Raw genomic sequence first — 27230 nt, forward strand, 5'->3', positions numbered from 1 at the left:
CTCTATGTCCTTTTTCACAAAATAGCCGAAATCTAGAACTCCTTCCGACCTTTTCGCCTCTACCTCCACCAGGCCCATACCTCTATTTTCAGAATCCCACATCTTTTTCTTCCACTTCGATCCTTCCATCTCTCTCCCTATCTTACACTCCTCCACTCCCCTACCTTCCTCCAGTCCTTCTCCGTCCCTATCTCCACTACCTTCTCTCTCTTACCATTAGCCTGCCATTCCTCCTAATACCCATCTTAAATAACTTTCATGTAGCTTCTCCAACTCCTTCCTTTCTCTCCATTCCCAAATTTCCACCTCATACCCCATCACCAGTTTATCGAAAAGCCATAATCTTTTTCCCCAATCGTTCTTAAATTTCCTTTTTCCTATTCCCCAAACCTGACTCATTACAGCAGCACCCTTCCTTAACCTATCTCTTATCTGTCCTCTATTCCTCTGCATTACATAACCCAAATAAGAGAATTCTTTTACCTCCTCTATCACCTTTCTTTTCCACCTCCAGCTTACCCATTTCTTTTTCTCCCTCCTCCTTTCCTAAATTTTAATATTTTCGACTCCTACATTTACTACAATTCCTTTTTTTCCAGATAGCTCTCTAACCTCTCAATCATCCTCCTCCGCAATCAAAACCACATCATCCGCGTATGCCAAGGTTAGGTCTTCATTCCCTAACTTAACCCCTCCCCATTCTCCTCTACTCATTACCTCCTCCATATCCGTCGTTACCAAATTGAATAAGTGAGGCTCAATGGGCACCCCTGCCTTACTCCCCTTCCTGTCCAAAATCTTGTTCCCAAATCCTCTCTTCTCCTCACCCTGTTTCTAGTCTCAAAATATCCTCGCTCCTTCTGACCAGCCCTTCCCTCACTCCCCTCTCTCTCATCGCTTCCACCAATTTCCTCCTATCCACCGAATCAAAAGCTGCTTTAAGATCTATAAAAGACGTCACTAATTTTCCTTTCTTCTTGCTCAACTGCCTATTCACTAAATAATTCAGCACAAATATGTTGTCCATTGTCCCTAACCCCTTCCTGAAACCCGTCTGATTCTGCGGCACCAATCCTTTTTTCTCCACCTCATCGCTCAATCTACCCCTGCCAGCACCGAAGCATACACCTTATAAAGGATCAGCGTCAGCGACACCCCCCTATACTTTTCTACCCTCTCCTTCTCCCCCTGTTTTGTATAATATATAAAGTACTATTATGTTGCGGATTTTATTATAAATAAGTAAATCATAAGAAATTTCTTAATCCTTACTGCAATAACGTTGATCATATTGAGTACTAATTTTAAATTTAAAAATGCTTTGTGCCAAATTGATTGATTTATTGTAAAATTAATCAGCTTTGCCAGATAAGTCCGAAACAAAAAGGACGAAGATTAAAGCGACACAATTACTTGGCTTGCCCATCGAATTATATGTCATGTTAATGTATTGATAATGATATAATAATACATATTATATTGATATATTGATATAATATATTGATAATAATATTTTTGCAATTTTTTATTTCACATCGGGCACGCCAAGTATTTGTATGTCGCTTTAATCTTTATCCTTTTCGCTTCGGACTTATCTGGTAAAGTTGATTAATTTTACAATAAATCGTTCAATTTGGCACAAGGCATTTTTAAATTTAAAATTAGTAATCAATATGATCAACATTATTTCAGTAAGGATTAAGAAGTTTTTTATGATTTACTTATTTATAATAAAATCCGCAACATAATAGTACTTTATATATTATACAAAATATTTATTTAAATAGAGGGTATATAATAATGTAATGTCTTGATAGAAATGAAATGCATTCTAATTTTTTCGTGAAAATCTATAATATTTCTATAAACGCAAGATTGATTTTTTGACAAATACTATTTTAAATTGTAACGAACTGCCTTTTCCGACGCCACGGATCGACTCGCCGGTTCTAGGATTTGGGAGAAGGAAGAGACTCGGGCTCGCAAATTACACACTCAACAAATAACAATGATTTATTCGTATGAATATATGCTACAACAGAATCGGCCAATACATAGGACTCGCGAATACAATTGGAGAACGGAACCCGGGTTTCTAATACTAGAATAGCGGAACTTAATTTAAAGAACAAACGAATGGAATAAGCCCATAATAACAGAAGCAGCAAATTGATATGAGAGGAATCGCTTATTGCTAACGGTATATGAGAAAATAAGGGAACTGAATCGGCTAACAAAATCGGGGACGGCTGAATCGAATCTGTACACTTAACGGAAAACCGTGTCAGGGTGTGACGTCCGGAGCCGAGAATTTGCACTACTCGGCGGCCTATCCTGAAAAGGATTAGGGACCAGCCGGCGTGCTTTGCGACCTATCCTGAGAAGGACTGAGCGCTGGAGATGCTGTTCTTGGAGTCACGAGCGGGTACGGACTCTTTGCTTAATATAAATGGTTTACGAACTACGCGCGGTATTTACAACCGACAGGACTGGACGCCGAGAGCACTCGTCTCCTAGACCAGGTTAAAGGAACGGGATAAGGATCGGTCAACTGGAGACTCAGAGAGCGCTCTGAGGTTTCGAGTGTCCCGAGGATCGGGACCAGGGAATGGTGCCGCGAGCCGTATCGAGCCGGCTTATATACTCGGCCGGCTTCCCTTACTTAGGCTCGCACCGCCCTAGTGGGGGATCACATTGCTCAGCAGCGGCTCATACGGTGGGCTCGCTGCCTCGCAACGGCGCGAATATGTGAAATTTTATGGGGCGCCAAGCGCCGGCCTCTTTTGCGGACGGGTGGACGGTCCGCGAGGCTTTAGTAACGACACAGGTCGTTACAAAATTACAACTTTTTAAAAACTGAACTGTTTCTATGTAATTGGCTAGTTAACTATTCATTTCATATTTAGTTTTGATTTCAGATTTTTTAAGAGAAACTTATTTTTCAAGGGAAAATTATTTTAAAAGTTATTTTTTGGAAAATATTATAATTTTTGTCAGTAATTTTTTACTTACAAGATAGGATTTTTTTATATACTTGGCTTTTTTAAAAATATCTTTGTAAAGTTTTTTTTAAAGGGATCTTACTACTTTTTGTAATAACTATTTATTATAAAAATTTATATTTTTTCTGCAAAATTTAAAAATTATTTTTTAAGGATAAATATTAAAATTTTTGTTAGTAACTTTTGCGTACAAATTAGAATTTTTTTATGTACTTGGTGTATTATGTATCTTTTACGTAATAAGTGTGAGTGAACCAGTGAGAGGGCGAATGAGTGAGTGAGTGAGCGAGCGAGCGAGCAAGCAAACAGCATTAGAGAGCGAGAAAGAGTGAGCGAGTAAGAGAGAGAGAGAGAGTGAGAGTGAGAGAGAGAGAGAGAGACAGACAGACAGACAGACAGAGAGAGAGAGAGAGAGAGAGAGAGAGACAGAGAGAGACAGAGAGAGACAGAGACAGAGACAGAGACAGAGAGAGAGAGAGAGACAGAGAGAGAGACAGAGAGAGAGAGAGAGTGTTGTATGTGTATGTATGTATGTATGTAATACGCGTACACGTTCTCATACATGGACACACACACACACACTCATCGCGTATAGCAAACAGCTGTTCGAAGTGCTGTAACGGGGTGATTTAGAACAATCGTTCGTTTTTAAAGCATCGTATTCTTGAATGATTTCTAAGATTATTTTTCCTTTACGAAAATTTCGTCTGAAGCTTAGTTTTTAAATTAAAAAAGGAAATAGTGAGCGATTTACGGGATGGGTACGCTGTAGCGCTCGAGTCAGCTGTAGCGAGCGCCTCGCGTAAGCGCCTGCAAAGAATGGTAAGTTGCGCCGCCCCTGCCTACCATATCTACTCGTCCCGTAATTCGCTCACTATTTCCTTTTATAATTTAAAAACTAAGCTTCAGATCAAATTTTGGTAAAGGAAAAATTGTTTTAGAATTCATTCAGAAATACCATCCTTTAAGGACACAATACTTGTTTTGATACACTCTGTATACACACACACACACACACACACACACACACATATATATATATATATATATATACATGTACATAGATGAGTGTGCATGCGTACACAGAATATGTACGAGTGAATCTCGATTGCGCACATTATAAATCGGACACGACAAAGTTTCTCGATCGGACACAGATCCGATCGGACACAGGCTCGATCGGACACAGATCCAATCGGACACAGTTCCGATTGGATAGATACTGTTGCTATAGGACACAGTCCCAATCGGACACAGGCTCGATCGGACACAGTTTCGATCGGACACATATGGCTGCGAATTGGACACCGGCCCGATAGAACACAGGCTCGATTGAACACCGGCTCGGACACCGACACAGACCTATACCAAAGTATATGCATGGACAGGAAGAACGCACGCGCGCGCGCACACACATACACACGGGAGGGGGAGGGGAGTGCAAGAGAGGCCTTCGGCCCCTCTCTCGCACCCATCCCACCGGTACGCAGGGTGGACCTCGCTTTAGAACTTACAAAGTACATGTTACAGTGTCTGATCGGATCTGTATCCGATCAGGAAATTTTGTCCGATCCATAATATGCGCAAACCGGACTATCCCAACGACTTTTCCTCAGTGAAAATATCAAGGAAGATAATCATTTTTTGCAAATTTCCAATGTTCCATATATTTTTATAATTAAATCTTGAATTAAATTTTTTGATTAAGTAAACTCTGTTTAGAATTAACTGAAGAATATAATTTATGTTAATCTTCTAAATCTTTACAAATTTTAATTTGTAAAAATTTTTTTATTTTAATTGCTTATAACTTGGAAATTATTGATATGTCTGAATTTTTATCAAGAAAAAATTGTCTTTTACTGATTCCAAGAATCTGTCATCAGCAAGTGATGTGCTGACTTTACAGAACAACTTGTACACAATATTTGGGCATTATACTCTTAATTTGTTTGTTTATCTATCATTTTCTAGAAAAATATCCAGAATCTTGCAAACCACGGTAATTTTCAGTTTTAGAAAATATCGGCATATACAATACATATATACTTACATATACAGAATGATTCAGAACACGCATTTGTCCTTAAAAGATCGTATTCCTGATGAATTCTAAGATGATTTTTCCTTTACAAAAATTTTGTCTGAAACTTAGTTTTTAAATTATAAAGAGAAATAGTTAGCGAATTACAGGACGAGTATAGAAGATAGATAGGGGCGGCGATGTAACGCTACAGCGTTCGATCAGCTATAGCGAGCGCCTCACATTGGACGATGAGTTTCACCGCTCTTGCCTACCTTTTGTACTCGTCCAGTAATTTTCTATTTTTTTCTAAAAACTAAGCTTCAGACGAAATTCTCGTAAAGGAAAAATTGTCTTAGAATTCATTTAGGAATACGACCTTTTAAGGGCAAATAATTGTTCTGAATCAAGTTGTATATATATATATATATATATATATATATATATATATATGCGCGCGTATGTGAATATGGATGAATAAACGTTAATGAATAAATAAATGAGTAAGTGGATTTATGAGATAGGGAGAGTAGAAGGTAGAGGGAGGCAAAGGAGGAGGAGAAAAAATGATTGTGAATGTAATATAAGTGTGAATGTGTATGTGTATATGAAAGTACAATTTTCGAACACTAAAAATTGCGTCTTTACTACTTTGTATAATTATTTTTTTAGTAAATGATGAATAATACTCAAATTAGATCGTATCGTAATTAGATAGTATCGTCAAAATTATTGAAATCGTCTTGCTTTTTAATTCTTTATACGACTAACCACAAGACTCCCAGCATTCATTATAAATATTCTGTCGCTATCCATAATAGTATTCAATCTATGAGCTACAGTAAATACAGTGCAATTTATAAATTTTGTTTTAATTGTCTTTTGTATAAGAGAATCCGTGTAAGGATCAATATTAGCAGTTGCTTCATCCAATACTATAATTCGATTGTTCTTGATAATAGCGCGCGCGAAACAAAATAATTGTCTCTGGCCTATGCTGAAATTTAATCCTTCGTCGGATATTTTCGTATTCAATCCGCCGGCCATCTGAGAGATTATCTTCTTTAATTCAACATTTTGAAGAGCTTGCCACAATATAGAGTCAGAATATTGATCGAAAGGATCAAGATTTTGTAGACTGCCAGTGAATAAGAATGGCTCTTGAGGATTAATACTGATTTTTGATCGATAATTGTGCAGAGCAATCGCGGTAGTGGATATATCATCTATACGAATCTCTCCCTCTATACAAGCTAAACGAAAAAGAGCATTAATCAGAGAGGATTTTCCTGCGCCGATTCTGCCGACAATACCGATCTTTTCTTTCGGTAGAACGATAAAACTGATATCTTTAAGGATGTAGTCGCCTTGATGAATGTATTTCAAATTCACATTTTTGAATTCTACAAGACTTTTTGTCGGCCAATTATCTGGTAGTTTTATTTCTGACTTACTGTCAATCATTGGCTCTTCTTCCAAGTAACTATATTCAAGTATTCTTTCTATTGAAATTAATTGGCTTTCTAGTTCAGCCGTCTAATTCCCCACTGCAACATGTTTATCAACGACATGATCTGTGTGATCATTAAACCAATATTACCGACTATTGCTAAATCTTCGAAGATCGTAAAAGCTACAATTATCACTCCGCTATAAAGTTGATAGATTATATCGATATAGAAGCCAAAAGCTCGGGATGTCACTAAAAAGAGAAAGGGGCAGGCAGATGAATGGAGATCTTGATGACTACATAAATCCGCCATCAATATATTCTCAGCATTGAAAGCTCTGATTGTTGTTAAGCCTTGAAGAGATGCTCACATCGGCGAACGTGCTATAAGTAAATATTCTTTATTATTTAATTTAATTTTAATTTATAATAATTTATTATATACAGGGTGTTCTGGAATAACCTTCCGTCCGTAAAATGACGTATTCTTAATACAATTCTAAGACAATTTTTTTTTATCAAAATTTGAATTAAAGCGTAATTTTTGAGTTATAAGTAAAAATAGTTAGCAAATCACGCGTCGAGTACAGAAGGCAGGCAGTCGCGGTGCGGCGCGGCGGGCCGCGAGCGCCCGGCGCAGCTGACGGTCTGACGTGTGATTACCACCGCATGAGTCGCTAACTATTTTATCTTATAACATAAAAAAATACTTTAAATAAAATTTTGGTAAAGAAGAAAATGTCTTAAAATTACGTCAGGAATACGTGTTTCTTCGAAATTATTGCATTCACGATGCGAAGGTTTCAGTCAATCGCAAGATCGCCATACACACATCACGTGTAGCAATCAGCTGATTGCAACGTCCGACGGCCGGAACAACTTTTGCTAAAGTGATATTATTTTAAGAAACACGTATTCCTGACGTAATTTTAAGACATTTTCTTCTTTACCAAAATTTTATTTAAAGCATTATTTTATGTTATAAGATAAAATAGTTAGCGACTCATGCGGTGGTAATTACACGTCGGACGGTCAGCTGCGTTGGGCGCTCGCGGCGCACCGCGTAGCGACTGCCTGCCTTCTGTACTCGACGCGTGATTTGCTAACTATTTTTGCTTGTAACTCAAAAATTACGCTTCAATTCAAATTTTGGTAAAGGAAAAATCGTTTTATAATGTATCAGGAATACGTCATTTTACGGAAGGTTGTTCCGGAATATCCTGTATAGACGATATTCGTAATCGATTCTTTTATATTTGACATATAATAATAATATTATTAATAATAATATTATAATAATAATATTATTCACAAAATGTGTTGTTCTTTATTTATATACGAATATTACATTAATGTGGGAAAAATTCTAATTTATTAAATTTTATTTTATATTAAAAAATAATAATTAAAAAGATATAATATATAAATACGTATGTATCTGTTCAAATTTTTTACTGTAGTCTGTTTTATAAAATTATAAACAAGCGACACAGCCATGCTTTGCATCGCAGCAACAGTGAAATAGTTATTTCCTTGCTTCTCGTCTTTGTTTTATAAGTGTATATATATATATATATATATATATATATATATATATATATACGGAAATACAACATGAAAGTTATCTTGAACTTTTTGACGTTTATCAATAAATGGACATTTATTGCAATCTGCAGCTAAGAGTAAAAGGAAGTCAATATTAGCGCCTATGAATGGCCATCTTGAGCATCTTTCTTTATGCTATATAGTCACTTTCCTACGTTCGCTTAGCACCAAATGCTCTCTTTTATCTCTTCTTTATTCACTATATTCATATATGCATGTATGTGAATGTGCATGGATGTGTGTATGTCCAAATAAAAATATGATTATAAAATGAAATTTTTGGACGTTGATTTTAGGAATATGACCATCCGTATATACTTTTAAAAAGAAAAGGATATTTTTATATGGTACAACAAACTGGTTCCATGATAGCTAAAAAGCTTATTAATATGGCTACGAAAGTAAGTAATAAATTAATTTAATAACAAAATTTTAACAATTATCATAAAATTAAATATTTTTAGTTAAATATTTTATTTTTTTCTGAACTGATAACTATTTAGGTAAATGTACGAATTAACTTACACCTCACGGATCGTTTTTATTTTTAGATATATTGTAGAGGGTACATTTCTGAGTAACACACACTTTGAATTTTGTGACGCCCTCTTCTGATTCCAGAGATATATGTGATTTTAAAATTTCACAGTTTTAATGCTTTTTCTGTTATAAAATAAGGAAAAATAAAGTTTGTTTATGTTGTATTTGTGTAAAGCAGACGTGGAAAAAGTGTCTGTTTACATTTCGAGGGACGTAGCTCCTTGGGTTTTTTCGCTTTCCATGTAAAGCGAGATTCAACGCAAAACTATCTAATTTTTAATATGTATCTAATTTTTTGATAGTGAAGTTCTCCCGGGAGGGGGGGAGGTGGTGAAACATATTGCATACGCATATACCTTTTAATGCGAAGTGAGGTTCCATAAGGGTTTACAACTTTCCACTTTATGCATACTTACTAGAAAATTATTGTGTATATTTATACTCTCCGAGTACAATGGGAATTTGGGGATGATCCAAGGGTTCGACTCATCTTAGGAGTTGGGACTCCGAATATCGAGAAACACGAGACAAAGATTCCGCGTAATAATGATATATTTGAATAGCTTACGTGTTGTACAATTCGTTTTGATGATGCTTCTGTGACGTATAATATCGGCACTTGGTGGAATCTCACAGTTATTTTGTGTACGCGTTACTATTTAAATTCGGATTAAGGTCTCGAGAAACTCGTTGCTTTTCTTTTTATGGTTCGAAAGTAAATGACTTTTTTAGTAGTAAATCGCGATGTCTTAATTTAATATTGCGTAACGAATTGCATATCTTACATTTAATTGTAATTTTGAGAGCATAATAGTCCATGAAATGTTGATTTTGAGTTGTGCTCTTTTGACTTTTTTAAGTCGTTATTACGTTATGTAATTTCGAGTGATGATATTATATACGACAGCACTTATCAATACAAAGATTTGAGTTGAACCTCGATTTGTGTGGAAAATTATAAACATTGATGCTATTTTCGAGACGCTGTCATGCTACCATAGCGTATAGAAAAGATACGCTCTGCGCATTATATGTACACGGTTCGCCTTTGTATGCGTATCTCTATTGTGTACATGGTTTGCCCTTCTGTGCGTATCCCCTCTACACTCTAGCAGCCCTTATGGAAAAAACACTAAAAAGAACACTCAAAAAGACACTCAAAATAATACTCAATTTGAGTATTATTTCGGACACTCAACTTGAGTATATCTCTCAACTTTCTTTCTTTAAGGGGATCCTTAAGGTCTGTTTTACCGATCAAAACGCGAATATTAAGTTAAAGTGCATAATCTTTTTGTTTATTATAAATATCGATAAATCCTTTTCCATAATTAAAATATATATAATAACGTACTCGGGTAGATATGATTTCATAAAAAAAGTGAAAAAAATTACAAAATTACAGTTTAGTTATCGGCTTCTGCCGTCAACATTTATTTAATACAAAAAATTTGTAATTTGCACGTGCCTAATTAGTAACAATCCGACTTGGCATTTCATCAAAGAGTATCAGTGAACTTAGAGAAATGAGTTTAGAAGCTTTATAAAAAGGTTAATGCAATCTAAAATTTTCGTGCATATGTGTGTGTGCGAGATCGAGGCTGAAGAGTAAAACAGAGCAGTAGATTAGTTGCGTGATGTCGCGATAGACAGAGCTGCAATCTTACATGACAAAGACAGATATATTCGTACTATCTTCGTCTCTTTCATGTGTTTAGAGCAAAATACATGTTTGCAGAGTATGTGTACACTAACATTACTGCAGTTTCTTTATCTCTCTTTTTCAATCATACACTTTGTCTCTTTCTAATCGCTCGCTCACTATGTACTACGTATCGTTTTATGCTTCTCGCATATTCACTTATACGTTCACTTACGCTTCTCTCTCTCTCTCTCTCTCTCTCTCTCTCACTCTCTCTCTTTCTCTGCTTGTTCTTTACTGTATTCATTTATACTCATTATTATATTCTTTTATTTGTTTGATTCTTATTCTTTTTCTTTTTGTTTTTCTACAAGATAATAAATTAATTATTCTTTATTTTATAGAGTATAAATGAAATATTGTGTATTTTTTAAATAAAAAAAGTATTATATGTATGTATGTGTGTTTTTGTGTATATTATATATACAAAAGCAGACCTAATCGTACTATCTTCGTCTCTTTTATGTGTGTAGAGCAAAATTCATATATGTAGAATACGCATACATTAACATTATTGCAGTTTCTCTATCTTTCTTTTTCAATCATACTCTGTCTCTTTCTAATCGCTCGCTCACTATGTACGTATCGTTTTATGCTTCTCGCATATTCACTTATACGTTCACTTACGCTTCTCTCTCTCTCTCTCTCTCTCTCTCTCTTCTTTTGTTCATTTATTATTCTTTCATTCCCATTATTATACTTTTATATTTGTTCAATATTTATTCTTCTATTTTATTCTTATTTTTCTACACGTAAATAAATAAATAAATTTATGTATTTTTATTTTATACAACATAAATGAGATATACAATACAAGTTATTTTCTTTTTTTATTTTATTATAGTTAAGTTATAGTTATAGTTATTATTATAGTTATTATTATAGTTATAGTTATTATTATAGTTGTTATATATAGTTATTATAGTTTTTTATTTTATTATCAATTATTAGATGCACGAATCACAAGCGATCATATAAATCGTAAGTTATAAAATAAAAGCTATTAAATTTTAGAAAATACTGCTAAAAAAATTGATAACAATTTTTATTATTATTTGATATTTCCAGAATTATTCCTTTGCAAAATTTGAATTTGGGAACACCTATATAACATATGTGTAATATACAAAGATAATACAGTTATTATTAATTATACAGAATAATCCATAATATACATATAAATAATTAATTTTATATAATTTTTTCGTAAAATAGAAATAATATTTTTGTTTTTATGAAATTAATTTAATAATATAAAAATAATGTTTTTATATTATAAATGTTTCGGTCATAAAATATTAATTTATAAAGATAAACATTTATAAAGATTAGTTTTCATTTTCATTATTACGCGATATCTATAGCAATTAGTATGTAAGTATGTATGTATCAGGCAGTAAGTCAGCTGTACGCACACACATCATGCGGCAGACGCACGCGATCGTATCAGTGCGTGGCAGGCTCAGTCTCAGTTTGTCGCGTGTCTTGTTCATACGCGTAACAAAAGATTATCGCGTATTAATATAGCACGTTACTACACGTTGAAATTTTTTTTTGTGTACTATTTTTAATATATGATGTGCGGGAACGCAATGAGACGCAAATATAATGAGAAAAGCTTGCCTCTTTTATTATATTAGTATTTTAAAATACTAGTTACAGGTACAGTAGTTAATTAGCCAGAGGCGATCAATTCGTGAGCTGATTGTTTTTTTCATATCAAATGCGTTTTGCATGTGCGCTTTGATTAAATAATAAATGCCAGAGGCGATCAATTCGTGTGCTGGTTATTTCACACAAGATGCAATTTGCATGTGTGTAAAATAAATGCCAGAGGCGATCAATTCGTGAGCTGGTTGTTTTTTCATATCAAATGCGTTTTGCATGTGCGCATTGATTAAATAATAAATGCCAGAGGCGATCAATTCGTGTGCTGGTTATTTCACACAAGATGCAATTTGCATGTGTGTAAAATAAATGCCAGAGGCGATCAATTCATGAGCTGGTTGTTTTTTCATATCAAATGCGTTTTGCATGTGCGCTTTGATTAAATAATAAATGCCAGAGGCGATCAATTCGTGTGCTGGTTATTTCACACAAGATGCAATTTGCATGTGTGTAAAATAAATGATAAATATTTATTATCGTATTCATAAAACTTATGATATGCAAAAAAATATTAAGAGAAAATCTCAATGCGAGGATTATCTTTATTGCAGAGACAAAAAGAATATATGGTTGTGTCTCACAAGAATAGGCGATGGATGGGCCTACTCTTTATTTACAATATTCAAGATACTCGAATATTCAATATTCAAAATATTGTAAATTCATTATTTTATCGCGATTGAGATAAATATATAATGTATTGTAAATGTTTGCAAATTTATACTACAAATACATAAACATTTACATATATATATATCAATTCATATATATATATATATATATATATATATATATATATATATATTATACATATATAAAATATTATGTATATGTATATACGTGTATAATATATTATATATATGTATACATAAACGTGTATATATAAAAATGTGGACACAAATGTCCAAATGGTATTTCTCTTAAAAAATATATAGAAGAGTACACGTTATTATGTAAGCAATATTCAAATTGTGTTCGATGCAATAAAGACACGCATATATATTTTAATATCACACGCTTAGATATGTTTGGATACATATGCTAGACGAAGAATAAATAAAGCAGTAAAAATATATTGTAATATTCTCATTTGAATATATGGAACACAATGCAAAAATTGCATCTTCTATTATGCATGTTTAAATTAATTGAATACTATCGACAATAGCGGAACTACAAATGCCGATATTATCGGCAATTTTAGTTACGTTTAGATGAGGGCGCTAACCTATCGGAGTTCGCCAGTCACTTAAGGATCCCCTTAAGCGTTACTCTTAAGTTGAGAATAACACTCAAGTTAACTCTCGAGTTGAAGATAACACTGAAGTTGTTTTTTTGTATATATATATATTGTATATATAATATTGCACCGTTTTTTGTAATATTGCAATGTAACATTTATATACTTCTACAATGCAATACATTACGGTGCAATTATATTTATAATAATATAGTATATATAGATGTTTTTTTATCTGAACATTTGTATATGTTTTCTAAACCTTTCATTTTTATAAGTATTATTGCATACATATATATATTATATGACAAAAACACTAACATATTTAAACATAATTAAGTAAATAATAAAATAATTAAATTTAAACAATTTAATTTGAGAAACTTAAATTCTTATTTATATAAATATTAGATTTTAGATCAATTTTACTTAAGTAGATAATGAACACACAATTTTAATTTTTGCGGACATTTATCTGCCCGATTTCTAAACGTTCAATTAAATATCTGAAGTCCCTGTGTTAGGACCATCAGACAAATTATATCGTTAGTTATTATACTTTAATCTTATTAGCCGCTCTTTACAACCTTTATATAATCATCGTGACTTAAAATTAAATGCGAGATGGATAATGCAACGCACGCCGCATAGCGGTAAACGAACAAAGTAGCGATTACCAAATATTGGTTTTTGTAATGTTTTTGGAATGTGGCTGTAACATTATCATTCAATATTACAATTACATGTTCTAATAATATCTCAAAAATATTACATGGCAACTTGCAAAATTCATTTCACATTTTTAGCGTTAATAATAATACTCAATTATGACTTAGTTAACACTCAATTGTCTCTTGAAAATACTCAATCTTGTGAATAACACTCAAAGGTTTAGGGTTTATATTCATCTATTCAGTGACATATTCAAGTGTTAAGAATAAACTTTTAAAAGTTTAGTGTTCACATTCAATTTTGAGTATAAACACTCAATGTTTTGATGTACATACTCAATTTTGAGTTTAAACACTTAAAGTTTTGGTGTACACACTTCAGTGTAAACACTCAAAATTTCGAGTGTATACACCCAAATTTGAGAGTAAACTCCCAAAATTGAGAGTTTACTCTCAATATTTGAAGGTTTTTCCCGTAAGGGAAGCAGCACCTCGAAAATGGCATCACTGGTTATAAACCCATGTGGAATTTCATTTCGCATTAAAAAGTATATGCATGGAAGAAGTATGTTTTAAACCCCTTCTCTATCAGAAAACTAGACACATAGGTTACGATTGAACCTCGCTTTGCGTGAAGTAGCAATTGTGATTACCGTACTAGCAATAATACAAAGACAATTAAATGTAAACAAAAAAATTCTTAGCGGAAGTGTACTGATACAAATGTAAACAAAAAAATATAAACACGCAAGTAAGAAAAAATGATACAAGTAAATGCAAAAATTATGATAATCCAAAATTTCTGGAACTAGAAAAAAGCGCCACAAAATTCAAAATGCGTATTATTTAGGAAAGTATTCTCTACAATATATTTAAAAATAAAAACGATCCGTGAAATATAAGTTAATCCGAACATTTACAATTTATTATATTTATAAAAAAAAATTAATAAAATTTAATATATAATTATAAATTTTACTATTAATTTATAATTGTTTATAGAGTTACTATGAAAAGAATAGACCGCCGTCCAGATAATTCTAATTATATGCCAAATTTACCAAAATAATATTTCATTTATATATACATTCATATAATGATAAATTTATTAGCCATATAATATAACACGATGCATATTTTAAATAAAATTATTTTTGATGACTATATGTTATGACTCGACTTCCGTTTCCGGTGTCGGGTAGTGTGCTTCGAGGTGGATTGACGTGTGTGTTTTGTAGCTATTGAGTGATAAAGTGAGGAGTGGAAAAGGAGTGAGTGTGATAGTGTGGATGCGGGGTGTGAGAGTGTGTGCAGAGGTGAAGGGTGAAAGGTGTAGGTGGAAGAAGGTGTAGGAGTAAATATAGGGTCATAAAGGGAGGTGTAAGATAGTGGCAGTTAGGCCATAGAGCATAGAGAACAGAGAGCGTAGGGCCTAGTGGATAGAGATAGGAATCTTCATAGAGGGCGCGGGAGAACAAGATGGCGCAGTTTGCCATGAAAGAAGGGAAGGAAAGAAGAGGTAGCTACAGAAATGTAGAGGAGCTATGAAAGAAAGAGAGGATGGAATGGAAGGAGGGAAGAGGAGGATAGAAGAAGGAAAATCTGGAAGGAATGGAATGGATGGAGGAAGGGAAGGAAGGAAGATGGAAGGAATGGAATGGAAGGAGGTGGAAGGAATGAAATGAGAAATGGAAGGAGGAGTGGAAGGAGGAAAGGGAGAGTGAGAAGAGATGGAAGGAAGAAGGGAAGAGAGGAAGGAGATGGAAGGAAGAGGAAGGAGAAAGAATGGAATGGAGAGGGAAGGAAGGGAATAGGGAATGGAAGGAAAGGGAATGGAAAGAGGAATGGAAAGGAAGGGAAAGAGAGGAAAGGAGAGAAATGGAGATGGAAGGAGTGGAGGAATGAAGGAAGGAAGGATGGAAGGTGGAAGGATGGAGGAAGATGGAATGGAAAGGAATGGAAGAAATGAAAGGTAGAAAGGAAAGGATTTTGGAGGATTGGACGTGGTAGGAAAGGAGAATGAGAAGGAGTTTAGAAGGGATAGCAAGGGAGGAGGAGAAGAAGAGAAAGAAGGTTTGAATAGGGTATGGAAAATAAGAAGGAAAAGTATGGAAAAATAAGAATAGATGAGAAATGGTAGGTGGATGGAGGAGGAAGGAAGGATGGAATGGAAATGGAAGAGAAGGATGGAATGGAATGGAGTGGATAGGAAGGATGAGGAAGATGGAGTGGAAGGAATGGATGGATGGAATGGATGGAATGGATGGAAGGAATGGATGGAATAGTGAGAGGAAGAATGGAGGGAATGGAAGGAATGAAAGGAATGAAGGAAGGAATGGAAGGTAGAGGATGGAGGAATGGAAGAGATGGATAATGGAGAAGAAGTGGAATAATTGGAATGAATGGGTGGAGAGAAGGAAGAAATAGTAGAATGGATTGGAGGGACTTGAACGTGAGAACAGGTGGGGGAGAGAAGAAAAGGGAAGGAAGAAGGGAGGAATGGAAGAATGGAAGGACAAATAATGGAGGGAAAGGAAAGGAGATGAATAGAAAGGTGGACAATATGCGATGGAATGAAGGAGATGGGGGGAATGGACAATGGAATGGAATGGAAGACAGGATGGAAGATGGAATGGATGGAAATGGACCAATCATAGTTTGGATAAGGGGAAGAGATAAGATTGAAAGAAGGAGGACAAGGAAAATGAGGTGGATGCAAGAGGGTGGAAGAGTTAGGAATGAGAGGAAATGGAGGACGGATGGATGAGGTATGGAAATATGAGATAAGATAAAGAGGTGGATAGATAGGTGGTAGAAAAGGAAGAAAGAAAGGATGGAGGAAGGAAGGAGGAAAGGAAGAAGGGATGGAATGGAAGGGAATGGAAATGAAGGGAGGGAAGGAAGGAGGAAAGATGGAATGGAATGGAAGGAATGGAAGGAATGGAATGGATGGAAGGAATGGAGGGGTGGATGGAAGTGGATAGGTCGAGAGTGGATGGATGGAGGAAGAGAACATGAGGAATGAGATAAGGTCAGTGGATTGGAAGATAGAAGGATAACAGTGGATAGATGGAATGGTGGAGATGTGGAAGTGGGAGGAATGGAGGAATGGAGAATGGATGGAATAATAGGAATGGAAGGAGAGGGATGGATAGATGGAATGAAGGGTGGATTAAAGGATATTAAAGAAGGGGGAGGGGAGAAGAGGAATGGAAGGACTGGACAAAGTGGAATGGACGATGAGGTGGAGGGAAAGGATGGAGAATCAGACGGATTTCAGGAAGGGATGGACGATGGACAACATATTGAAAGGAATTATTTAGTGAATAGGCAGTGAGCAAGAAGAAAGGAAAATTAGTGGTTTTTATAGATCTTAAAACAGCTTTTGATTCGGTGGATAGGAGGAAATTGGTGGAAGCGATGAGAGAGAGGGGGGTGAGGGAAGGGCTGGTCAGAAGGAGCGAGAATATTTTGAGGGAGACTAGAAACAGGGTAAGGAGAGGGGAGGATTTGGGAGCAGGGTTTTGGACGGGAAGAGAAGTAAGGCAGAGGTGCCCATTGAGCCCTCACTTATTTAATCTGGTGACCTCGGATATGGAAGAGGTAATGAGTAGAGGAGGTTGGGGGGAATTAAGTTAGGGAATGAAGATTTATACCTTGGCATACGCGGATGATGTAGTTTTGATTGCGGAGGAGGGTGATGGGATGAGGAGTATGATTGAGAGGTTAGAGGGCTATCTGGAAAAAAAGGGGTTGGAGTAAATGTAGGAAAGTCGAAAATATTAAAATTTAGGAAAGGAGGAGGGAGATAAAGAAATGTAAGCTGGAGGTGGAAAGGGAAGGTGATAGAGGAGGTAAAAGGATTCTCTTATTTGGGTTATGTAATGCAGAGGAATAGAAGACAGATAAGAGATAGGTTAAGGAAGGGTGCTGCTGTAATGGGTCAGGTTTGGGGAATAGGAAAAAGGAAATTTAAGAACGATTGGGGAAAAAGATTATGGCTCTTCGATAAACTGGTGATGTGGTATGGGGTGGAAATTTGGGAATGGAGAGAAAGGAAGGAGTTGGAGAAGCTACATGAAAGTTATTTAAGATGGGTATTAGGAGTGGAATGAGGAACGCCAGGCTATATGATAAGGCAGGAATTGCAGAGGGAGAAGTTAAAAGGTAGGGACGGGAGAAGGGCGTGGGGGTTCGAGAAAAGGTTGGAGGAAGGTAGGGGAAGTGGGATCGCGAGGAGATGTTGGGAAGAGTTGAGGGAGAGGAGTAAGAAGAAGAAGGATTTATCGAAGTGAGAAGAAGAAAGATGTGGGTTCTTTGAAGATAGAGGTATGGGCCTGGTGGAGGTAGAGGCGAAAAGGTCGGAAGGAGTTCTAGATTTCGGCTATTTTGTGAAAAAGGACATAGAGATGGATAAGAAGGAACGTTGGGAATGGATAGAAGGGTCAAGATACAACAGGCTACGGAAAGATCAAGGGGAGTGGGATATCAGAGTACCTGAAGAGTGATTGGGGAGAAAGTAGATGGCAAAGGATGGCAAGGTTGGGAAATGGAATGAGGGGGAACTGGTACTGGAAGGATGAAGAGAGTAAAAAATGTAAATTATGTGGAAGGGAGGAGGAAACATGGGAACATGGAAAGATGATGGAAGTGGAGAAGGAAGAGGGGAAGATGGAAGAGAATGATGATGGAGAGAATAGATAGAAGATAAGAGAATAAGGATAGAGAGATAGAGAAGATAGAGAGAGAGAGAGAGAGAGAGAGAGAGAGAGAGAGAGAGAGAGAGAGAGAGAGAGGATTGATGTAGGATGTGTGAATGAGATGTGTGAAAGGATTGGAAACATGATATGAGCCGGAAGCGGAGGTCCCAAGTTAGAGTAGGACAAATAGCGTTGTGTGTATAGGTAGTTTAGAGGTAGTTAGAGATTAAATAAGATAAGTTAGAATTAAGTTAGTTGTAAGCTAGTGTTAAGATAGCTGTAAGTATTATGTAAGAGATTGTAACCCGAAGGGGATTCAATAAATTTATATATATCTATATGTTATGACTTTATATTTTTGATGACTCTATATTCTATTGATTATTTTTATATTCTCATCATATGTTTTCAATTTTAGATTTTAAGAAACTTATAATATAAAAAAAAGATGTTAATATTTAATAAAAAATAAAATATATAAAAATAAGATCCCATAGTCATATATAAAAAGTAAAACAAGTAAATATTTATTTTAAAGGATCCTTACTCAATAAATTTGATATACATATATAGCAATGTATCACATCTTTCAAAATTAGATAACAAAATTACATAACGCATTCTTTGTAGTTAGATTAATCATTTAACAAAAAAAAATACACATATTACGAGAGACTTATTGCATTATTCTATCTATTGATAGTCACATCCCCGTTGATATGTTTGTCTTTGTACTTTTTCTTTGACATGGGCTACTCATATTTTTATTGGAGCTGAGATAAGCTCGTCTGTAGTAGCTGTATGTATTTTTCTTGCTACACTTAAAAAAATTTAGAAATTGTTTATTATTTATCAATAAATAAAACAAATATCTTTTTAATATAATGTAGATTAAAAAATAAAAATATGTGAAGTTTTTATTTACTTAATTTCTCATAATCTATCTTATATCTGTTTAATAAAAGCATGGTTTTATGATCTTATGATTGAATGAATAAATGAAACCTTTATTGTGGCCCTTAAGGGGATCCTTAAGTGACTGGCGAACTCCGATGGGTTAGCGCCCTCATCTAAACGTAACTAAAATTGCCGATAATACCGGCATTTGTAGTTCCGCTATTATCGATAGTATTCAATTAATTTAAACATGCATAATAGAAGATGCAATTTTTGCATTGTGTTCCATATATTCAAATGAGAATATTACAATATATTTTTACTGCTTTATTTATTCTTCGTCTAGCATATGTATCCAAACATATCTAAGCGTGTGATATTAAAATATATATGCGTGTCTTTATTGCATCGAACACAATTTGAATATTGCTTACATAATAACGTGTACTCTTCTATATATTTTTTAAGAGAAATACCATTTGGACATTTGTGTCCACATTTTTATATATACACGTTTATGTATACATATATATAATATATTATACACGTATATACATATACATAATATTTTATATATGTATAATATATATATATATATATATATATATATATATATATATAGAATTGATATATATATATGTAAATGTTTATGTATTTGTAGTATAAATTTGCAAACATTTACAATACATTATATATTTATCTCAATCGCGATAAAATAATGAATTTACAATATTTTGAATATTGAATATTCGAGTATCTTGAATATTGTAAATAAAGAGTAGGCCCATCCATCGCCTATTCTTGTGAGACACAACCATATATTCTTTTTGTCTCTGCAATAAAGATAATCCTCGCATTGAGATTTTCTCTTAATATTTTTTTGCATATCATAAGTTTTATGAATACGATAATAAATATTTATCATTTATTTTACACACATGCAAATTGCATCTTGTGTGAAATAACCAGCACACGAATTGATCGCCTCTGGCATTTATTATTTAATCAAAGCGCACATGCAAAACGCATTTGATATGAAAAAAACAACCAGCTCACGAATTGATCGCCTCTGGCTAATTAACTACTGTACCTGTAACTAGTATTTTAAAATACTAATATAATAAAAGAGGCAAGCTTTTCTCATTATATTTGCGTCTCATTGCGTTCCCGCACATCATATATTAAAAATAGTACACAAAAAAAATTTCAACGTGTAGTAACGTGCTATAATAATACGCGATAATCTCTTGTTACGCGTATGAACAAGACACGCGACAAACTGAGACTGAGCCTGCCACGCACTGATACGATCGCGTGCGTCTGTTCGCAAGTATGTGTGTGCGTACAGCTGATTTACTGCCTGATACATACATACTTACATACTAATTGCTATAGATATCGCGTAATAATGAAAATGAAAACTAATCTTTATAAATGTTTATCTTTATAAATTAATATTCTATGACCGAAACATTTATAATATAAAAACATTATTTTTATATTATTAAATTAATTTCATAAAAACAAAAATATTATTTCTATTTTACGAAAAAATTATATAAAATTAATTATTTATATGTATATTATGGATTATTCTGTATAATTAATAATAACTGTATTATCTTTGTATATTACACATATGTTATATAGGTGTTCCCAAATTCAAATTTTGCAAAGGAATAATTCTGGAAATATCAAATAACAATAAAAATTGTTATCAATTTTTTTAGCAGTATTTTCTAAAATTTAATAGCTTTTATTTTATAACTTACGATTTATATGATCGCCTGTGATTCGTGTATCTAATAATTGATAATCGAGCATTTAAAGTTTCACTTATTCTATATGATAATTAACTGATAAACTATGAAGCTTTAATATCAATCTTGTTACTAATAAAATACTAATAAGATATAAATATATATAAAAATGATAATATATATATATATATATATATATATATATATATATATATACTTTTATTTTTATATAAAGTTCCCAACTTATTATTATCAACTTTTTAATACCAACATGCCAAAATTATTTTGTTACCTATAATATGCTGATAACGTGTGTGTATTTATATATATATTTGTGAATTTATATATAAAGATGGAAACATACGTATATGTATTTATTATCAGATAATAACTATAAGATCAATTCAATATTAAATTGATTAATTAATTATTATATTTATATTTTACATGTTGATATTATACAATAACAAGTTGATAATAAAAACTTGGGAACTTTATATAAAAATGAAAGTATATATATATTTTTATTTTTATAGTTTATCAGTAACAAGATTGATATTAAAGTTTGATAATTTATCAATTAATTATTGTATGTAGAGTAAGTGAAACTTTAAATGCTCGGTTATCAATTATTAGACGCACGAATTACAGGCGATCATAAAAATTGTAAGTTGTAAAGTAAAAAACTACATTTAAGAAAATACTGCTAAAAGAAATTGAAAAGAATTTTTATTATTTAATAATTTAATAATTTAATAATTCCAGAATTATTGCATTACAAAATTTAAATTTCGAAATTTTGAGGGATACCTTGTATACAATATATAATGTCTAATATACAAAGATAATACAGTTATTATTAATTATACAGAATAATCTATATTAATATACATATAAATAGTTAATTTTATATAATTTTTTCGTAAAATAAAAATAATGTTTTTATGTATAAAACAATTTAGCAATTATTTTATAAGAAAAACAAAATTGCAAAAGAATATCTCTGCACATATTAGCGCGGGTACAAATTTTGAACCCGCTTGGAAGATTTTGTCTGGTTATTATGAAAATAAGCGTCTTCTCGTCCGGTCCTATATCTCTTGTTTCTCAGCGCTGTAAAAAGATAAGGGTGAATCAGACATTGAGCTTCGCAAAGTATATCATTGCATAATGAACACAGTCGTTTCGCTCGAAAGCATAGACAGGCCAATAACTCGTGGAGAGAGTTTGTTCGTCCACTTGATTGAGGATTTGCTTAATTCTCGATCACAGCACGAGTGGGAAAATTCTCTAAGCGATACCACGGAGCCGCCGTCGTATTCCGCGCTTCTTCAGTCCCTAGATCGCCGATTGCACACTTTAAAATTGCTACAATCCCTTAAACTAGAGAACATTTCCACACACCAGGTGCTAACTCTGGTCGCCAATTCGCGTTTTTCACGCTCGCAAGCCGGAGACGAAGCGAAATCGATGCTCGATCTGTCACTAAGATCATTATATTATGTTTTGTGATGTATACAAGGCAAAAACTGCAGCGGAGAGAAAGCAGCATGTTGAAGCCAACAATTTGTGTCTCAACTGTCTTGGCAGGCACCAGAAGAGCGAATGTGCATTGAAGAAAACGTGTTCAATATGCGGGGCTCGCCATCATATCACCTTGCACGACGAATGCTAAGTCAATGAGGTAACTAAATCTCCTCATATGCCGCGAACCGACAGTCGAAACCCACGCCAGCCGTGTTTCTCGCTACCGAGCGTATTCGTATCGCCGACCGGTTCGGCATACTTCACACCGCACGCGCCTTGGTCGACCAAGATTCCGAGACGTCATTAATTGCGGAATCATTGGTGCAGAAACTACAGGTGCCGCGATCACATACTTCCATGTCAATTTGGTATCGGAGGCAAATTGACCAGCGTAGCTCGGGCCAAGTCGATCTGCAGATCTCCGCACGCAGCGACAGGTCACCAGTAATGATGTCGGCGCTGATTTTTCCCCAGCTCACTCTTTACAGTGGTGGCAAGCTGTAAGCATGGCTTTCAAGCAGAAAAAAGAGAATGGGCGCATTTGGACGGGCTGGAACTAGCCGATCCGGAGTTTCTCGCAATCGATCAAGTGGATCTTCTTCTCGATGTTTACGCCGATATTCTTCTCCTGAGCTTGCGACACGGAAGACTTCACGAATCTATAGCGCAACAATCAAAATTAGGCTGGATTTTATTAGGCTATTGGCATGACGAGCGCTACTCTGTGCACCAGGACATTCCAATGTCATGGAGAAAACGACTTTTTTGACTCGGTGCAGAGATTTTGGCAGCAGGAAGAAGTGACTCCGCCAGCACCTCCGCTTTCTTCCGATGAACGCGAGGCTCTGAAACTTATTACGTTTGAACGCATCGCCGCGACGCTAGCGGTCGATACATAGTTTGACTTTTGAACAAGGAGCCTCTTTCGGATCTATCGGAAACAAGGCGTTTTGCCGTCTGCTTGCTCGAGCAAATAGAGAGGCGATTTGCAGGTGATGGTGATTACATCGGCCAATTATATCGTGACTTTATGTGAGAATACGAGAGTCTGGGGCACGCCGTTCAAGCAAACGTAGATCACTTACAGTTTGGCGTGCGTCCCATTTTTGGCGATACGCACTCTGCGTCAACTGGCAGACGATGAGAAGGCTCACTTTCCGAAAGGAACAACTGTTTTGCGCTAGGACGTGGACGACATCCTTATGGGCGCTTCTTCCCTCGACAAAGCCAGAGATCTTCAAGAGCAACTGTCAAGGTTATGCATGGCGGGCGAATTTCCTCTCCGAAAGTGGTCGGCCAATAGTCCCAGCCTGATTGCCGATATTCCATCGGAATACCAGACGCAGTGCGACTTGCTCTCGTAGACGCCTCAAGAAACACACGCTACGCTCTGATTGCAGTGGCACCCTGAGTATGGACTTCTCATTCTCCACCGGTTCCAGACCTTTTTACAAAGCGGTCTGTCTTATTTTTGACGGCCCGTCTTTTCGTTTCCTTATGTTGGCTGATTCCCATCATCAAAGCAAAGATCATGTTCCAGTCTACCTAGCTTCAAGGCGTTGGCTGGGATTTTCAACTGAATGAGACCAGCACACAACTCTGGCAAGAATTCCAGTCTGATTTGCAGAAGCTAGAGGAAATCCGTGTTCCACGATATTTACCGATTAGAGTTCTGGATACCATGATCAGGTTTTATGGATTCGCGGACGCGTCCGAGCAGGCATATGTTGCAATCATTTATATGCGAATTCACACCTGCGGAGAAAAGGCAGAAGTAAGATTAATTGCAGCAAAGACAAAAATAGCTCCGCTGAAGCCAGTGACGCTTCCTCGCCTGGAATTGTGAGCTCTAATCATTCGTTTGGCAACTCACGTTCAACAGACTCTGGACTCAAGGATACTCCGCTCCACTTATAATCAGATTCTACTGTCGCGTTATGTTGAATCCACGGGCACCCCTCGCGATGGAAGACGTACGTGGCAAACAGGGTTTCCAAAATTCAAACCATCCTGCCGGAGGCTCAATGGCATCATCTTCCAGAGTCAAGCAATCGCGGACTATGCATTTTGCGGTGTATTTCTGGGCGAACTGATCGCTCACTCACTTTGGTGGCAAGGATCTCCCTGCGGGAGGGCGCCGTCCGTCGTCGAGACGGACGACAAAGTTCCGAAGAGTAACGAGCGAAGACGCACACCATCAGGACATCGCAACTTCCTAAATCCGAATCCAAGGAACTCACCCTATTCTCCTCATGAAACCGGCTGCTTCGGGTTACAGCCTGGTGTAGACGGTGGCAGCAGTTCATCGCGAGGGAGCCTCCAGCTGCAGCAAATGACCGGTCTAGTCTGGCGAACGCTCTTACGGCTTCCCAGTACAAAAATGCTCGTCTGGATCCGTAAAATGCAGGCTGAAAAATTTGAGTCGTAATTACAATCTATTCGTCGGAACATTGTTTTGTTAAATAAAAATGTACTCATTAAGCTTATCCCTTTTTTTAAATCAGCAAGGCATCCTCAATATCGGAGGGCGAATCAAACATGCTCTGCTGGCGCACAATAAGAAACATCCAGCAATCCTGCCTAGCTCTTCTCACCTCACTTTGCTCATCATCGAATCCTGCTACCGACGGACGCTCCATGATGGAGCTCACTTTGGAATGGAGCTCACAGGATGGAACCATTCGGCAGCAATACTGGATTCTGCAGGGACGACGCATGGTGAAGGCCATTCAGCGGTGCGTTACCTGCGTGCGTTGGCGGACGGCCACTCCTTATCAAATCATGGGCAACCTGCCGAGGTCTCGAGTGGTTCCAGCTAAGCCATTTTTCCATACAGGAGTGGATTATGCCGGCCCCATTTAGTTACGTAGAGGAGTTAGTACCTAGAGTTAGTTAGGCGCGGCCATCGCGGTCTTCATGTGCCTGAATATGAAGGCCGTTCACTTCGAAGTCCTTTCGGACTACACGGCGGAGGCGTTTCTGGCGGCTTTGCGACGATTCACGGCACATCGCGGTCTTTTTCGCAGCCTTCGAAATGACTGCGGCACTAACTTCGTCGGGGCCGACGCTCAGCTTCATGCGTTTTTCACCGCCAGCTATTCTGAGCAACGTTAGAGTCGACCAGTTATCCAACGATCGTATTATTGTGCCCTTTGGAAAAGCACGAGTAATTTTGGAATCGCTAGCCGATTGAGAACTATGAAGTTCAAGGATGGTCGGATGTCCAGCTGGTTGTAGTAAATATAACCTTCCTTTAGTTATTTTATACAAAGGTATATATTTTCACTGTTCACTAAATAATAACTGTCAAAGACTCGATATAAATCAATGTTAATGGCTACCTGATATAATATTAGATTAGTCACTGCCCGATGTAAATCGGTAATAATGTTTGCCCAATATAAATTGATAGTGATGATTGCCCGTCGCGTATTCGCGGTGGTCTCTTTTATTACCTCCTTTTCGATTGATTTTTTGGAGGGGATTCTTTAGCGACATGACCATATATGGTCATGTCGCTCAATTATGTCGCTCATTTCAAATGGTTAGGCCAAAATACAAGCTAAGATATGGTTCGATTGAAATTCCTTGCATTTCCCGTGGTTCGATCTTCTTCGCGCTCGCATAGCCTCGGCACGTGACTCGCTTCGTCAGCGTTTCCCGTTCGTAACATTATACGCCTTTCGCGATATCTCGGAAGGCGTATTAAAAAATACTTTAAATTAATAATATTTAAGATTAACGATAATAATAATAGTTATAGCTAATTTTGGGCTATAACAGTATTCAATGTTGCTTCAACCCGCCATCGGCACCACATTACGGTGGATCTGTGGGAGGCCGTAAAATCGTTGAAACTCCATCTATATCGAGTGCTGGGTGAAGCAACGCTCACATTCGAAGAAATAAGCATCCTTCTAGCGCAGATAGTGGCCTGCCCGAATTCAAAGCCTCTTCAAACTTTATCGGATGATCTGGAGGACATGACCGCCTTAATTCCGGGGCACTTTTTAATCGGATCAGCTCTAAACGCAGTCCCCAAACCGAGCTAAGCCGAGATATCGCTCGGACGGCTGACATGATGGCACCTTTTGTAGAAGATCACAATCATTTCTGGGAACGGTGGTCGCAGGAGTACCTGCACTCTCTTCTCCAGAGGCCGAAGTGGTGGATTACCAGCGATCAGGTACTAGTTGGCCGCCTTTGCCTCCTCTGGAATGAGAATACGCTATCGACGCGCTGGCCGCTGGTCAGAATAACCAGTGTGCATCCTGGAGACGACGGACATATTTGCGTGATCACCACTCGTACTGCAACAACCGAATTAACGCGTTCAATCACAAAGATTATTCTTCTATCAACGAGATTTTGATCATCCGGACGCTTGACGCGCCGTAGCTTTCTGTAAAAAAAATTTTTTTTTATTACTAGTATAATTAAATCAC

At 36.0% G+C, this 27230-nt stretch overlaps 3 protein-coding genes across 3 annotated transcripts; 2 read left to right on the plus strand and 1 right to left on the minus strand.

Annotated features, from left to right (window-relative positions):
- Window positions 1-216: 216 nt before the first annotated feature.
- LOC126851855 (probable multidrug resistance-associated protein lethal(2)03659) lies at window positions 217-6489 on the minus strand. The gene is made up of 2 exons (XM_050596194.1): window positions 5797-6489; window positions 217-447 (listed from the first exon to the last, which is right to left on the minus strand). Exons 1-2 carry the CDS (start codon window positions 6487-6489, stop codon window positions 217-219), a joined length of 924 nt encoding a protein of 307 aa, XP_050452151.1.
- Window positions 6490-23492: 17003 nt separating this feature from the next.
- Window positions 23493-25647, plus strand: LOC126851856 (uncharacterized). Its single transcript, XM_050596195.1, has 6 exons — window positions 23493-23672; window positions 23970-24130; window positions 24186-24243; window positions 24335-24559; window positions 24668-25209; window positions 25290-25647. Exons 1-6 carry the CDS (start codon window positions 23493-23495, stop codon window positions 25645-25647), a joined length of 1524 nt encoding a protein of 507 aa, XP_050452152.1.
- A 54-nt stretch (window positions 25648-25701) lies between these two features.
- LOC126851858 (uncharacterized) lies at window positions 25702-26837 on the plus strand. The gene is made up of 2 exons (XM_050596196.1): window positions 25702-25894; window positions 26569-26837. Exons 1-2 carry the CDS (start codon window positions 25702-25704, stop codon window positions 26835-26837), a joined length of 462 nt encoding a protein of 153 aa, XP_050452153.1.
- Window positions 26838-27230: the final 393 nt, after the last annotated feature.

This window comes from Cataglyphis hispanica, chromosome 9, assembly GCF_021464435.1.
Source record: "Cataglyphis hispanica isolate Lineage 1 chromosome 9, ULB_Chis1_1.0, whole genome shotgun sequence".
In the NCBI taxonomy this organism is placed as follows: domain Eukaryota; kingdom Metazoa; phylum Arthropoda; class Insecta; order Hymenoptera; family Formicidae; genus Cataglyphis; species Cataglyphis hispanica.

Bases quoted from the DNA above. Each gene is read 5' to 3' on its own strand.
- LOC126851855 (XM_050596194.1), bottom strand. From the start codon at position 6,489: ATGATTGACAGTAAGTCAGAAATAAAACTACCAGATAATTGGCCGACA. The intron at 448-5,796 runs GTTAGTCGTATA...TATGTAATGCAG, and splicing joins TGAATGCTGGGAGTCTTGTG to AGGAATAGAGGACAGATAAG.
- LOC126851856 (XM_050596195.1), top strand. From the start codon at position 23,493: ATGACGAGCGCTACTCTGTGCACCAGGACATTCCAATGTCATGGAGAA. The intron at 23,673-23,969 runs GTCGATACATAG...GTTTTGCGCTAG, and splicing joins GCATCGCCGCGACGCTAGCG to GACGTGGACGACATCCTTAT. The intron at 24,244-24,334 runs GTCTGTCTTATT...CAGTCTACCTAG, and splicing joins CCAGACCTTTTTACAAAGCG to CTTCAAGGCGTTGGCTGGGA.
- LOC126851858 (XM_050596196.1), top strand. From the start codon at position 25,702: ATGTGCCTGAATATGAAGGCCGTTCACTTCGAAGTCCTTTCGGACTAC. The intron at 25,895-26,568 runs GTTAGAGTCGAC...GGGCTATAACAG, and splicing joins CGCCAGCTATTCTGAGCAAC to TATTCAATGTTGCTTCAACC.